Source organism: Diabrotica virgifera, chromosome 2 (genome assembly GCF_917563875.1).
Source record: "Diabrotica virgifera virgifera chromosome 2, PGI_DIABVI_V3a".
Lineage (NCBI taxonomy): Eukaryota > Metazoa > Arthropoda > Insecta > Coleoptera > Chrysomelidae > Diabrotica > Diabrotica virgifera.
Genome location: NC_065444.1, coordinates 231276239 through 231291418, shown reverse-complemented (window position 1 = coordinate 231291418; position 15180 = coordinate 231276239). Strand labels below are relative to the sequence as shown.

The window sequence follows — 15180 nt, the reverse complement described above, 5'->3', positions numbered from 1 at the left end:
TTCTTGTTTTCCTTTCTTTACTTTTGATGTTTCCAATTTGACCATCAAGGTTTACCATCATATTTATTTTCATGGTGATCATAATAAAGTTACTACAATGTTAATTTTGAGTGAGTACATCTTTCCAATCATTCCAGTCATTTCTGGTCATTCGTTTCTATAACTCCTGCACCTTTCATACCTATACTTTGCTCTACTTTTGAAATGTATAATAATTACCAGCTGCTTACATCTAGTATATTCTTAAAAATTAATTGATTTTATTCCTGTCAACATATTTTTTAAATTCTTGCTCTTTTTTATATTTATTTTTTTTTTTTTTAGTGCCACTCACAGTCGTATCTGCTTTTTGGTATTGGTTTTATCTAGTTAGGAAAAATATTCGAAGTGCATTGCTTTTTTAAGCTCTCTATTTAGTATAGTATAAAGTAACTTTGATTAATTCGTAACAGTTCAAAAAGCGTAAATCTAGTAGATATTAGACAAAGAAAAAGAATTTTACACCATAGTTCTATTTAAAACAGTTTGCTTGCTTTAGTATTTATGAAATACAGTAGAACGTCAATAATCCGGATTAATTGGGACCGGTCCCCATCGGGATTATCAAATTATCCAGATTATCGAAATTACCTCAAAAAAAGGCCAGTATACAGATTAAAGTACAACAAACATTTTAAAATTTTATGTTTTCTCTTGTACAGTAAAGTGTCTGGAGGTAAAATTAATCAAAACATTTTTTTTTATGTTTAAACACTGTATTGTAATTAATTTATAATAGCACCATGTGTACAGTAAAAGCATCAGACACTATTTGGGCTTTTAAAAAAACGTGTAAAATATTTTTGAACTGCGGCAAAGGTTCGTTTTTCGCAGCGAAGTTCTTAATTTATTTTAAAAGAATCAGATATTTTTGCTAGATACAAATCCGGATTATTGACGGTCCAGATTTTTGACGTCCGGATTATCGACATTCCACTGTAATAGGGAACTTGCACATTTTTTTATTACATAATAATGTTCAGTGTTGTATAAAAATGAGATTTCCAAAATTCCACGCTTCAAAAACTCATAATAACTTAAAAGTACAAATTTAAAGTCTTCTGTATCTTAAAATAGTTCAAACGACCCGTGACGTCACAGAATTTAACTATATGGTTCCGTTTATGGTTATATTTAGGTATATTCTTCTTCTTTAGTTTATTGGTCTCCACCTACTTGGGTATTTGGGCAGCTCGTCACGTAATAAAGGAAAAATATTTATATTCTAATGACATTTATCGTATGTCATTGTAATAATATATACCAGTTTGTTGAAATTGGAGTTTGATACAGTTTTTGAAGGAAAGGAAAGAAGGTTTACTATAAGAAATAAAATCATTTTGTAAAAGTACAAGTTTTCTATGAATAGTTCAAACGATCAAAAACACTTGTAACGTCACATAACTGTATTTTCTACTGACGTTTATAATGTCTAATTTAAAATTATATACAATTTTGTTTACTTTGTAGGTACAGAATGTAAATATATAACCCGATAATGTCACGACACGTTTTGGGCTGGCTGGTATAAGTTGAATTTTTAATCGTCTTTAGGGGCCAAACGAAAGACAAACAAAACTTTTTTTATCTTTATACATGTTTTAAATTATCTTCTGTTGTGATTTATAACATTTTTTTCTAATTTAAAATGTTATGTAAGTTCCCTATTTTGGATAGAATATTTTGTTTTGTTGTCAAAACAAATCATTTCAAGGCCTGTAATCCAAAAGGTGTTTTTTTTTTAAGTTTTAATACTTCATAAAAATTATTTGCTTTACCTGTTAGTATACTTCATAATTTACATACAACTCCGGGGCGTCAGGATTGAAGAGAGAAATGTGTATTTTAAAAATTTATATAATTTTTTTATGCGTAACACAATATATATTTTAACACAGCTTAGAATAAAAGAAACTGTTTTCAAATGTCCCATAACTACCAGATATACGAATTGTTTAAGCTTGTTACTTTTCTGTACTAGGATTACAAATTTTAACTTGTTCAGAATTTAATTGATTATAGAGATTAGAGATTAAGACATACCTTTCAGATTTTTTCATTTCATTCAATATTTAATTATATTTAGTTTAACCTGGCTAACATTTTATATTTCAAACTTTGGTAGATTCACTGCAAATGTTACTTAATGAAGAGAGGCACTTTTTCTTTGGTTCACAGCTCCTATACTAGGACCAACTGTTTCCAAGTAACAAATATAGTACGTTTACTTTAATTGGTGTTCTCCATTACTGTCCCTTACAAACAATAAGCTGTGTTGATTAAGACAGAACTGTAAATATATTAAAAAGGTAATAAATAAATTATGTACACCTATAAACGATATCACACATGTAAGAAGTCTTTTAAAAGAGTAGCACGACGTTTTTCAGCAATATCCATTTGGTTTTCTAAGTCTCCTCTATCCGTAGTTTCAGCTCTCTCTATTTTCCATGACAGATTTTCTATTTCAGCTTCTAATTGAGCTTGCTGGTATTCAAACAATTCTTTTCGAGACCCTGACTCCATATAATAAGCATAAGGGTAAGTATATTGCAAAGTATATCTACATTTAGCAAGAAGACTTGCCGCAGTGAACAAATACTGCCAATCTATCCATGTTCCTAAACCTGACATAACCTTTTGGTTAATTCTAAACCTCATCTTTTCCAATGTTTGTTCTTCTAATTTTAATGATTTGGAATGATTTTCCCAGCGCTCGTAATAGTGCAAATATTTTTTTAACGCTTCTCTAGCTTGAGCATGTACAGATTCATGTGCTATATTGGGATTTTCTCTATATCGAGAACATTCGTAATATTCTGAACCATGTGACTTCCAGTCACCTAAACACATCCAACAAAAATCATGTTTACAGTTGTAACATTGCATATGATTGCAACCACCATTTTTTTCAATACAGATGTGGCACTTAGGACAGTCTTTTGTATGTGCACTAATATAATTAGCTGTTTCACTATCATCTGCACATTTCGTTAACCACTTCTTTATTACTTGGCATTCTGTGGGTGCGTGATAATCACATCCACATTTAAAACAAAAAATAGTTTTGCAATGATTACAACTTGCCCTTTTCGCTTTTATCTCTTTACTATGTACGACTATGGAACAATTTGGACCGGGACAAAATCGTAGTTGAGGATGAGATTTCACGTAATCTTGAAATGAATACTGTTGATACTTTTGCCTCAAACTGGGACGTTGTAACTGTTTCAAAACAAAATCTTCTGGTGCTAACACTATACAATTTCTAGCCATGCAAGCTATACCTGTAGAAATGCCTTGTTTTATCTGTACTTTAAAATGCATTGTCCAGCATTCTTTACAAAACATATGAGCACAAGATAGACTATAAAATTTATCTAAAGGTTGAACAGTTACACAAACTGGGCAACCGATATATCTAGTCAAAAGTAAATTACTTGGAGGTGTAGAAGGTTCAATTCTAGCTGCTATAAGTGTATTTCTAGAATTTTCATTAAATTTTCTAGTAACTTCTTGTATATTCCACTGGTGGCTATGTAATAAAACCTTTGCAAGAGAAGGAGATATTTGTAGATTATTACTTAGACTTTCAACAGTTTCGTTCAAAAGCCTATCAACCTGTTCTTCTAAAAGACAATTAAATTCAAAATACTCAGGATCATTTTTCTTCGGGTCTACCTGTTCTACATCAAAATCATCGTTGGAGTTATAATATTCATCACAAAATTCATTGTCTGAACAATCTCTATCGGATTCGCTACCCTGAGAAGTCGTTACAGTTTGTTCCATTATTTCTAGATTTAAAACCAGATTTACTTATATACGTTCTTTAAATCCAATGAAAACATAATAATTCTATTGCTGGAATAAAAATTTCACACTGGTATTTTACTTTGGCACTTGTGTTGGAGACAACTAAGGTTCACGATCCACGACTCGTAACAAACAGATTAACTCGCGACTAATTTTACGATAAAATATTAAGTCTTCAGATGAAGAGGATTGAAAATATACATGATTTTGTTACTTTTCGGAACGAAAACAATGGTATTTTATAAATATAACATTCTGTATCAAGCCATAATTATAACCTTAAAACGACAATTGACATTTAGTTTGACATGACAGTATGTCAAAAACAGCTTCGTGCCGTTTTTAAAGACGTTCCGAAAATTCATTTCAATGTATTTTCATATTTTGATATTTATGTACATTTACATAATGCGACGTTTTATAAATACATATGGGCCATTCCACGAACATACGCCTGTTTTGGATTACTTCGACAACGAATATTTTACTGTGCAACATAAGAAGTACGAAAGTAAATGGCGCTAATAATTATTCCAATAAACAACAATGTAATTTGCAATTTACTTTCGTTCTTCTCATTTTGCACAGTAAAATATTGGTTGTCGAAGTAATCCAAAACAGGCGTATATTCGTGGAATAGGGTATACTACCATGATACTAGTTTGTACATATAATACCTATCCATGCCTATCTTAAAATTAAAATTTACTTTATAGTCGGAGAGATAGAAGCGGATTTTGTGCGTGATAAGTAATATGGAAAAACTATACAGGGATATGTTAAATTAGTTGTGTACATGACTTTCTCCAACAGCCGGAAACCAGAGTGGGGGACGAGTGTAGTTATAAGGGGTCAAGGTCACGGTTTTTATTATTTTTTGCGACGCTCATGATCGAGATAGTGCACCAAAATTTGGGAATAAGTAGGTCATGACGTAACTAAGTAAAATCTCCAGGGGCGAAACGCTGCGTGGCCGATACAGGGGTGGGGGTAGGGTGAATATAGAAAATAAGGGGTTTTTGCGACGTTCGTGATTGAGATAGTGCACAAAAATTTGGGAATAAGTAGACCATGACATAACTAAGTAAAGTCCCCAGAGCTGGAAATCAAAGTGGGGGACGAGGGTAGTTATAAGGGGTCAAAGTCGCGGTTTTTATTATTTTTTTTTTTGTGACGCTCATGATCGAGATAGTGCACCAAAATTTGGGAATAAGTAGGTCATGACGTAACTAAGTAAAATATCCAGGGGCGGAACGCTGCTTGGCCGACAAAGGGGAGGGCGCAGGGGTGAATATAAAAATTATAAGGGGTTTTTTGTGACGTTGGTGATTGAGATAGTGCACCAAAATTTGGGAATAAGTAGAACATGACATAACTAAGTAAAATCCCCAGAGGCGGAAACCAGAGTGGCGGACGAGTGTAGTTATTAGGGATAAAAGTCGCGGTTTTTATTATTTTTTTTTGTGACGATCATTACGGAGATAGTGCACCAAAATTTTGAAGTAGATCATGACGTAACTAAGTAAAATCTCCAGCGGCGGAACGCTGCTTGGGGTACAAAGGGGTGGTAGGTAGGGGTGGGTATAAAAATATAGTGGTTTTTTTGCCGTTCATGATCGAGATAGTGCACCAAAATTTGGGAATAAGTAGATCATGACATTACCAAGTAAAATCCCCAGGGGCGGAACGTCACAAAAAATCCCTTATAATTTTTATATTTACCCCTGCGCCCACCCCTGGATATTTTACTTAGTTACGTCATGGCCTACTTATTCCCAAATTTTGGTGCACTATCTCGATAATGAACGGCAAAAAAACCACTTATATTTTTATACTCACCCCTACCTACCACCCCTTTGTACCCCAAGCAGCGTTCCGTCGCCGGAGATTTTACTTAGTTACGTCATGATCTACTAACTTCAAAATTTTGGTGCACTATCTCGATCATGAGCGTCACAAAAAAATAATAAAAACCGCGACTTTGACCCCTTATAACTACCCTCATCCCCCACTTTGATTTCCGGCTCTGGGGATTTTACTTAGTTATGTCATGGTCTACTTATTCCCAAATTTTGGTGCACTATCTCAATCACGAACGTAGCAAAAAACCCCTTATATTTTTTATATTCACCCCTGCCACACCCCTTTGTCGGCCACGCAGCGTTCCACCCCTGGAGATTTTACTTAGTTACGTCATGACCTAACTTATTCCCAAATTTTGGTGCACTATCTCGATCATGAGCGTCCCAAAAAAAATAATAAAAACCGCGACCTTGACCCCTTATAACTACCCTCGTCCCCCACTCTGGTTTCCGGCCGTTGGAGAAAGTCATGTACACAACTAATTCAACATATCCCTGTATAGTTTTTCCATATTACTTATCACGCACAAAATCCGCTCCCAGCTCTTACTGACTCGACTATTAGGCAACTTTAGGTTGTGAAACTTATACCTAATCTAAATAGTCTTTAACTTCTTAAGTCCCGATTTATTTGATTTTTAATAAATTGAGCCGGCGCCTGGGGTGGGCGAACGAGGTGACTGCCCAGCGAGCAAATTTTAGATGACGGTCAATTTTTGAAGTTGACTTGATCTACCAAGTGAGGGGATTACAGATGACGAGTCAGACTCATCATCTGTAACTTTGGTTATTCATATCGATGACGAGTCTCACTCGTCAAATGTACCCAGGAGGTTAATTGGACATTGGACGTGTTTACTTTACTGAAAACATACCTTGCATTTATCTCGGTTTAGCGTAATGCAGATATGGTTTATATTTGTTAACCACCGTGAAATAAGACTCGTTTTAAGTTTGATCAATGATAATATATTATGGGTACGTCTAAGATTCACGCTGGTAATGGCGCGGGACGCCCTTATCTTCGGTGCGCAGCGTACATACGACCAAGTCTAGGAATGGATGAAAATACATGGACTAGAATTGGCTACGGTTAGACAAAGGCTAGAGTCCTCAAGGAACCAAGGAAGAGATGGGATAACATTCGAATGTGCAAGAAAGAGAGTGGTTCCACAGAAATGCGTAAGATATTTAGGTGTAACTCCGAGTCACAACAGAAGGTGGAGGGAGAACCAAAAGGCGGTGACTCAACGAGCTTCGGTGAGATCTGCCGCGCTGGGGGAACCATGTCCAACACCGCAGGGCCCAAATCTGAAAGGCCCTTCAATCTGTTGTACAATAGATCGTCCTCTATGAGGAGTCTGTCTGGGGTACGCAATTTTAACAAAGGCGTACAAAGAATGGGAGAGATGCAGTATGGTGCTGGGGGAACCATGTCCCACATCGCAGGACCCAAATCTGAAAGGCCCTTCATTCTGCTGTACAATAGATCGTCCTCTGAGGCGTCTGTCTGGGGTGCGCAATTTTAACAAAGGCGTACAAAGAATGGGAGAGATGCAGTATGGTAAGGCAATAGGAATGGGACGAGATGAGGAGGGTGCCGCCGCAGTGGACGACGAAGTCACTGATTCCTAATCTGAGAAGATGGATGGACTGTGGGCATCGGCGTTTGGATATGGTTGGTTCAGGGCATACCTTTATAGATTTGGAAAGACAGAAAGTGACAAATGCTTGTACTGTGGGATATCGGACACTTTCTCATGCACTCTGTTGGTATGCGATAGCGATAGATGGATAGCCGAGAGGAGCCTGCTTGAGAGGGAACTAGAGATTCTCCTCCACCAGTCACGGAGCTGGTGGAGGAAATGCTTAGGTCAGCATATCGGTGGAGAGCAGTTCAGAGATATGTGAAGGAAGAGAAAGATTAAGCAGTCGCAGTGAGAAAGTGCAAAAATGCGTGGGAATTGTGCGTGAATGTCGTGCTGACGTTGCTTCAGAGGGTACGTAAAGCCGTCGGTCACGGCTACGTAAGTAAGCAATTTTCTGAAGTAGGATCTGGTATAAAAACAAACGGCTTTCAAAAAAGAAAATCAATGCACAGAGTTAATCTACACAATACTGTCCATAACGACTGCAATTCAGTAAAATTACACTCACCCTGACCACCTTTGACATTGTTTACCCACTGAATGCTTCCTGTGACTTGGATTCGTTGGCATATTATGTAATCAGTTCGATGTATTAGAACGAACATTTCTCTTTTAATTACTTATGTGTCTTAAAGCTAGTATTGAGAATGTGATTTAACAGTAAAAGATAAAAATATGACTCCCCTTAGGATGTACCTACATTCTTTTACATCTTATAGTATTTTTACTACAAAAACGTTATTACGTAGGTCAAAATTTTTGACGTAAGAGAACTGTCACAACATTAGAATGTGACTTTTCATCATGGCCACGTTAATGTCATTACTTGTCAGAGATATTTTTATTTGTTTTTGTTTACTGTACAAATAATATCTCTAGTTATTTATTCTAATTAATGATGTCAATCGGATTTCATCAATTGCGGAAATATATTATTCATATCCCAAAATATTTGTTAATGTTAACGAAAATACATACATATTCCATAACATCAACTCTAAAATTGAATTTCTCTAGCACAGCTAAAATACGACACCAACACGGAACTGCCCGATCTTGTATAAGCGTCCACATGGTATTTTAATAAGAAAAACGTAATCGCGATTGCATTGAAAATTTTATAATTATATTAATTAAATAACCAAAAACATTTATTATTATCAATAATATAAATTTTCTAAACCAATTATTTAAGTTCAATATCCCAAAAGATAATAATTTTAGTTAAATATTTTACACATTCCTACGCTACTGATACATTCAAAAGAAAATGACAGTTCTGTGTTGCTGGTTGCGGTCAATTATGTTATGTTCTCAGACTAAGGCCAAAGAATACATATCTCCCAAGAACCGACACAAACGGATTATCTATGAACTAAATTTTTATGCGCATGTGCCAGATCGGCCATTTCTCAATTTGTATGAATAGCAAATAATTTTGGTGACATTTGTCTTGTACAGGATCGGCGTTTGTTGCCACAGTTGTTTGTTTGGCTTGGCTTGGCGTTAGTATTTTGTTTTTGTATCAGTTTGTAGCTCATAATCTTTTGTATAGACTTATTTTCTATATATATTTTCTTATATAGCCTACAACTATTAATTGTTATTTTCCAATATTTATACAATTTAATTCTTTTTGAGATATCTTGATTATGTGAATTAATTATTTTAAGCTTTTTCATGAACTATAAACTATCGTATAAAAAATTAATTTTGTATTTATTGGGATTTCACAAAGAATTTGAATCTAAAATATCATACAAATTCTCTAACCTTTCTTTGACCTCTACTGTACCAAATGCATCTGCAGGAAGAGCACAAAGTCATATTTTATATGTGTTCATTCCACAAGCCACGTGCTGTGTTTAAAAAGTTGAGAATCCAATACTCACAAAAACTTCCATACAGTACTTTTATCAGCAAACCTAAATTAAATTTAATAAACTATGTTTCATTAAATTGTTTCTGTAGTTTGTATAAAACAATAACTTAGGTCAAATATATAAAACAATTTATGACTGACTACTTGAAATTCAGGATTTTCAGGAGTAACATTATATAATTTAGCTAATTCAAAAAGTTTGATCCAATATCACTTGAAATTGTTTCAACATTCAAGTTAATGCTTGATAATTGACAATACACTCTTCATAATAGGTTTACATTCTCTTGATTATACTTGCGTTCCAACAAAAAAAGCTAAAGGCTGCTTTCATATGGAATATAAGCTTCTGACCATAATGATCAAAATGTTTCCATATATACACTATACACTCACCGGCAGAGAAAACGGGCACCCCAAAAAATGGGTCATTTTTAATGTCTTGTATTTCCTAAACCTGATGTCCGATTTAAGTAATTTTTTTAATATGTTATAGCTTATTCTTTATCAATATCGCTGTAATAATATTGTTGCTAGACAGGTACATTGTCATTGTATACAGGGTGTACGAATCAAACTGTGTTTTTTTCTCAAGCTTTGGAACACCCTGTGGAATGTTCTAGCTTTTATAAAATACTGAAATTATAACCAAACTATAGCCTCAGGTTTTCTTAACATTCTGTTTTTTTATTCATTCGCTTATGTTGGATAATAAAAAAGTTAAGCACTTTAACAACTACCCCTGTTTTTCGTTAATACAGGGTGTTTTTAAATAAGTACGGCAAACTTTAAGGGGTAATTCTGCATGATAAAATAATGACAGTTTGCTTTATAAACGTATGCCCGCAAATGTTTCGTTTCCGAGATAGGGGGTGTTGAAAATGTTATTACAAACTGACGATTTATTTATTTCTCTAAAACGGTTTGTGATATGCAAATGAAATTTGGTAGATTTTAAGAGATAGTTATTGCGCATTTTTTGGCATACAATTAAGAATTTTAGATTTACCATTGGCGTGCATACGGGTATAAATATTTTAGATATATCCCGTATGCACGCCAATAGTGAATATAAAATTCTCAATTGTATGCCAAAAAATGCGCAATAACTAGCTCTTAAAATCTACCAAATTTAATTTGCATATCACAAACCGTTTTAGAGCAATAAATAAATCGTCAGCTTGTAAGAACAATTTCAACACCCCCTATCTCAGAAACGAAGTATGTGCGGGCATAAGTTTATAAAGCAAACTTTCATTATTTTATCATGCAGAATTACCCCTTAAAGTTTGCCGTACTTATTGAAAAACACCCTGTATTGACGAAAAACAGGGCTAGTTGTTAAAGTGCCTAACTTTTTTATTATCCAACATAAGCGAATGAATAAAAAAACAGAATGTTAAGAAAATCTGTGGCTATAGTTGGGTTTTAATTTTAGTATTTTATAAAGGCTAGAACATTCCACAGGGTTTTCCAAAGTTTGAGAAAAAAACACAGTTTGATTCGTACACCCTGTATACAATGACAATGTACCTGTCTAGCAACAATATTATTACAGCGATATTGATAAAGAATAAGGCTATAACATATTAAAAAAATTACTTAAATCGGACATCAAGTTTAGGAAATACAAGACATTAAAAATGACCCATTTTTTGGGGTGCCCGTTTTCTCTGCCGGTGAGTGTATATTAATTAATAATTAAAAAAATTACCTTTCCTCTTTTCTCGATTGCTTATTAGCTTTTATTGTATACTATATATATTTTTTCAGGTAATACATCTTTATATTTATAGAAATAAAATAGTACAATACTTATTGGTTTTTTATTTGTTTACCCCGATATTCGACTTTAAAGAATGTACTGGCTGGTTTTGGCTGGAATGTACGGAATGTTTTGGCTGGTTTCTAAGACAATAAAAATTGAAAATATTGACATTCGATTTTAACATACAGTTTCTTGTTGTTGATCACGAACATTTGTCATCCAAAAAGAATTGGATTCCGTGACGGTTACAACGGCTGTTATTTTTCGATTATTTTACGAAATAACGAATATAATGAATTAAGTAGATAGGCAAAGCGGTTTCTGGCGCAACCCCTAAATCGCAACCCTTAAATATTAATAAATGCCAAACGGCTTAACGTAGGATGACGTGTGACGTATCGTTGGAAAGGGGATGAAAAAGGGGGTTGAACTCAGTATGTGGCGTGCGCATCGGAATATGCCAAAAGGGCATTACGTCATATCTTCTTTTCTATTGGTCCGATTGTGACGTAAGAGGGCTCGTCGGAACGGGGAGGGGGTAACGAACACATAAAAAAGATGGCGGCAGTGCCAAAAGGGCATTACGTCATATCTTCGTTTCTATTGGTCCGATTTTGACGTAAGAGGGCTCGTCGGAACGGGGAGGGGGTAACGAACACATAAAAAAGATGGCGGCAGTGTCAAAAGGGCATTACAGCATATCTTCGTTGCTATTGGTCCGATTTTGACGTATGGGGTGTCAAATGAAAGCGGTGGCGACACAGAAGCCAACTGTCAATTCTTCTTCTTCTTTTCGTTTGTCAATTCTTCTTCTTCTTTTTTCGTCCGTTAAATCTTATGTCAACGATTGCGTGGAAAAGCCAACTGTCAATTCTTCTTCTGTCAACGTTCAATATTAACTGTCAGTTCTTCTTCTTTTCCGTATAGTGCCTAACAGAACGTGAGATTTGACGTATGACGTGACATTTATGTGTGACGTGGCAAAGCGCTGACATTCGACGCAGAACGTGACATTTGACGTAGATATGTGACATTGTTCAGTTTTCCGTCCGACATTTGACGCAGAACGTGGCATTTATGAGACATTGTGACACTGAGCATGTTCAGTACTGATATGAATCCCACCGAGTACATACATAGGGTTATGGAATTTCAAACTAAACTTAATCAGTTAAATAAAGATATTAAATCATATGAGGATATAAAACAAATTAAAAGACATTTCGATAGTTTGCATATTGAGGACAAAACGTGGAAGCCTGAAGAGTTGAATTTACAGCAGCAGCAGCAAGGTCTTTACGCTTTTAGAAAACTACCACAAGCTACATATCCATTGAGACGTATTCAGCCTACACCATGGGTGCCAGCAACAACACCAGCGAGTATGTGAAAAGTGAAATAGACAATGTCTTTGCAATGTCTTGTGTAATATTAGCATCTATATTTATCTTAATTTTAAAAATTATGTTTGAAATTGTAAAGAGAAAATTTGAATCTTCATGTAATATAAGACTTGATCAGTAAATAAGGTGTTTAAATAAAAAAGCAAAAATCTCTCTCTAAAAATATTTATTTATACATAGAAAAATTACAATGGTAATATTGTATAAGAAAACCAGTGACGTAGACGATCCACATTTCTTTCTGTACACGAAAATAGTCCAACGGCGTGACAGGGGTTTGTAGCAGGACCAACGTTTCCAGTAGCAAGAGGCGTGCCATCAAACTTGCAAACATCAATAATAAGGGGAAAAACTCCAAAAATGTGACATTTCTTGCTTAAAAATTCTGCTTTTTGTTCTCCTCGAACGTATATGTAATCGGCTGCATACAACAACTTGGTTTCTAGTATTTCATTTATTTTGGACAATTCTACTGCTCCATCAGAATATCGAATGCCAAGCAGTTTTTTCTCCACGTATGATGCTGTCTTCTTATCATCATTACTTAGCGCATTGAATGGTTTCGGAGGTAAAAAGATGTAATGACTTCGTTTAAAACCTATTTCGATGGTAAGTTCTTTGGGAACAAACCACCCGTCCACAGCGAATCCCTGAATATCTACGAATGCTACTCTCATGATGACTGCTCTTGTACTACTGACACTTTATGCGTCTAATTTAGACTTTTTACAATTTCGGTAAGTGGGTAGTACTCCATTACGCAGTCGTGAATTATAATGCAGTAGGCCTTGGTATTTTCGGGAAAACCATTATGTGCTTCAATATCTAGTTTTACGTCAACAGTGGATGCTTTCATGCTTTCTTCTTGTTTTGAACAGTCGATGACGAACAATGCACGATTCTTGAAAGCTGAGAAATCGAGTAGAGGTCGCTTTTGGTGGGAATGTACGTAGCTGGGATAAAATTCGGTATAGTTGAAATAGGCCTCGTTGTAGTCAGTTTTGCTGAAATCCAACTGCATTCTCTCGTTTGGCCAATATTCTCCATTTAAGGATAATCTAATACTTTGGATGCTAACATTGTCAAATAAGGTAGGATCAGCTGTAATCGTGTTACGTTTGCCTGTTTGAAAGAAAACAATGACATAACGTGGTCTTTCAACTGATGTGCTAGTTTTGACGGCCCAAACTTCACGCCTAGCACCTTTGGTAATGGTAGGCAATTCGTGCAATTCCCACTTTCTAAATGGAATAACTATAGGTTGATCTTGTTGAATGGACTTCATTAGTTCTAGTTTAATTTCGTCATTTGGAAATATGTGCTTCACTCTGAGTTCAATGTTGGTGATGTTAATCTTTGCTTTTGTAGTTTCATCAGTAATAATTAAACAATCGTTGTCGTTTCGAGCTCGAACTAGTCTTATTGTTTGACGACCACACGTAATCATTGGATAATCGTTGAAAATGTTAAAAATATGCTTAAGAGGTATCTGTATGTTGAATGAATTATCTGCATCGTGTAGAATGGGATCATTAGGGTAATTCCAACCCGCCATAACCATATAATGGGAATCTTCTTGATTGTAACACGTCATGGCACGTACAGCACTTACGATACCAGGATCCCGCACTGTTTCCATCTCCCGTGCGCTTTCGCTGTACGTACACGAATCGAAAAGAAAAGCACCCACATTGTTGGCTAGTTTGACTACGCCAGATCCTTCTTTATCGACGAGTGATCCTTTAATGCACAACAAGGTTTCGCTCATTGCAAAAAACGAGTCAACTTGATTAATGCTAAATTCTACAATATCATTACAGTTGAATGATTTGATGAATGGTGCATAAGTTCGGTATTCGGCCTTTCGAATCGACTCATCAAACATTGGCTTACGATAAATATCGAATATTGGAGGCATTACGCTGCTGTCGTTTGAACGAGCTCGTTTTCCATACATTGTTGTCATTTTTTAGTTTAAAACCAAGTGATTGTAAAAACAATTTTTTTGCGAACGTAAGAGGTTTCCGCTTCGACACAACTAATGGTGTTCTTTTAATACGATATTGTCGCTTGGACGGTTGCACAACTAATGGTGTTCTTTTAATACGATGTTGTCGCTTGGACGGCTGCACAACTAATGGTGTCCTTTGAGCAGTAGATGACCTTATTACTAGTCCCATTTCCCTCTTGATCTAAGTTCCAGCACCAATGTGCTCTCTTCTCCTCTAAAGTTTACAGGTCGTCCTTCTTGATCGAGAGCCAAGACAGTGATATTGGTAAGTTCACGCTGCGGCACAACGGGTAAATACAACAAATTGTGAGGAGTTTCGTCAATTGCGTACCCAGGATTTGATTGTATGACAAATTCGTAGATCGTATGAGCAGGTCTGTTACCGTCGAAGGCTCCAGTACTAATGTTACATTCAAAGCGTATGCTAGATACTTTAATAATCCTAACAGGTAGATTCGAAGTATGTATCCGTCCAGGATTGAGTATTGCCGGAGAAAATCCCAATACTGTACCAAGGCTATCAGGTTGCTTAAACGAAATCCTATATTTGCTAAATATTTGACACTGCAACGTGTTGTGGTTAGGTTTTAGACTAAATATCGATTCTGGTTTAAGCTCATTGTCAGCACCCAGTTTCTTTTGTATGTATTCTTCAATATCGGCAATTTCATAACATCCATCGGGAAAAGCAAAGTTTTGCCATTTGTTTTTGTCATTGCAGTAATAAAACTTGTTATTTTCAATGTTCGG

General features: G+C 35.4%; 2 protein-coding genes across 2 annotated transcripts in view; both read right to left on the bottom strand.

Moving 5' to 3' along the window:
- Positions 1-15180, bottom strand: part of LOC114334020 (peptidyl-prolyl cis-trans isomerase Fkbp12) — a 71633-nt gene that overhangs the window by 10855 nt on the left and 45598 nt on the right. The gene's annotated exons all lie outside the window — the stretch shown is intronic.
- On the bottom strand, positions 2315-4139 carry LOC114334019 (potential E3 ubiquitin-protein ligase ariadne-2). Its single transcript, XM_028284017.2, has one exon. It carries the CDS (start codon positions 3829-3831, stop codon positions 2383-2385), a length of 1449 nt encoding a protein of 482 aa, XP_028139818.1. The 5' UTR covers positions 3832-4139; the 3' UTR covers positions 2315-2382.

What these genes read in the sequence shown, in the direction of transcription:
- LOC114334019 (XM_028284017.2), bottom strand. Translation starts at nt 3,831, where the DNA reads ATGGAACAAACTGTAACGACTTCTCAGGGTAGCGAATCCGATAGAGAT.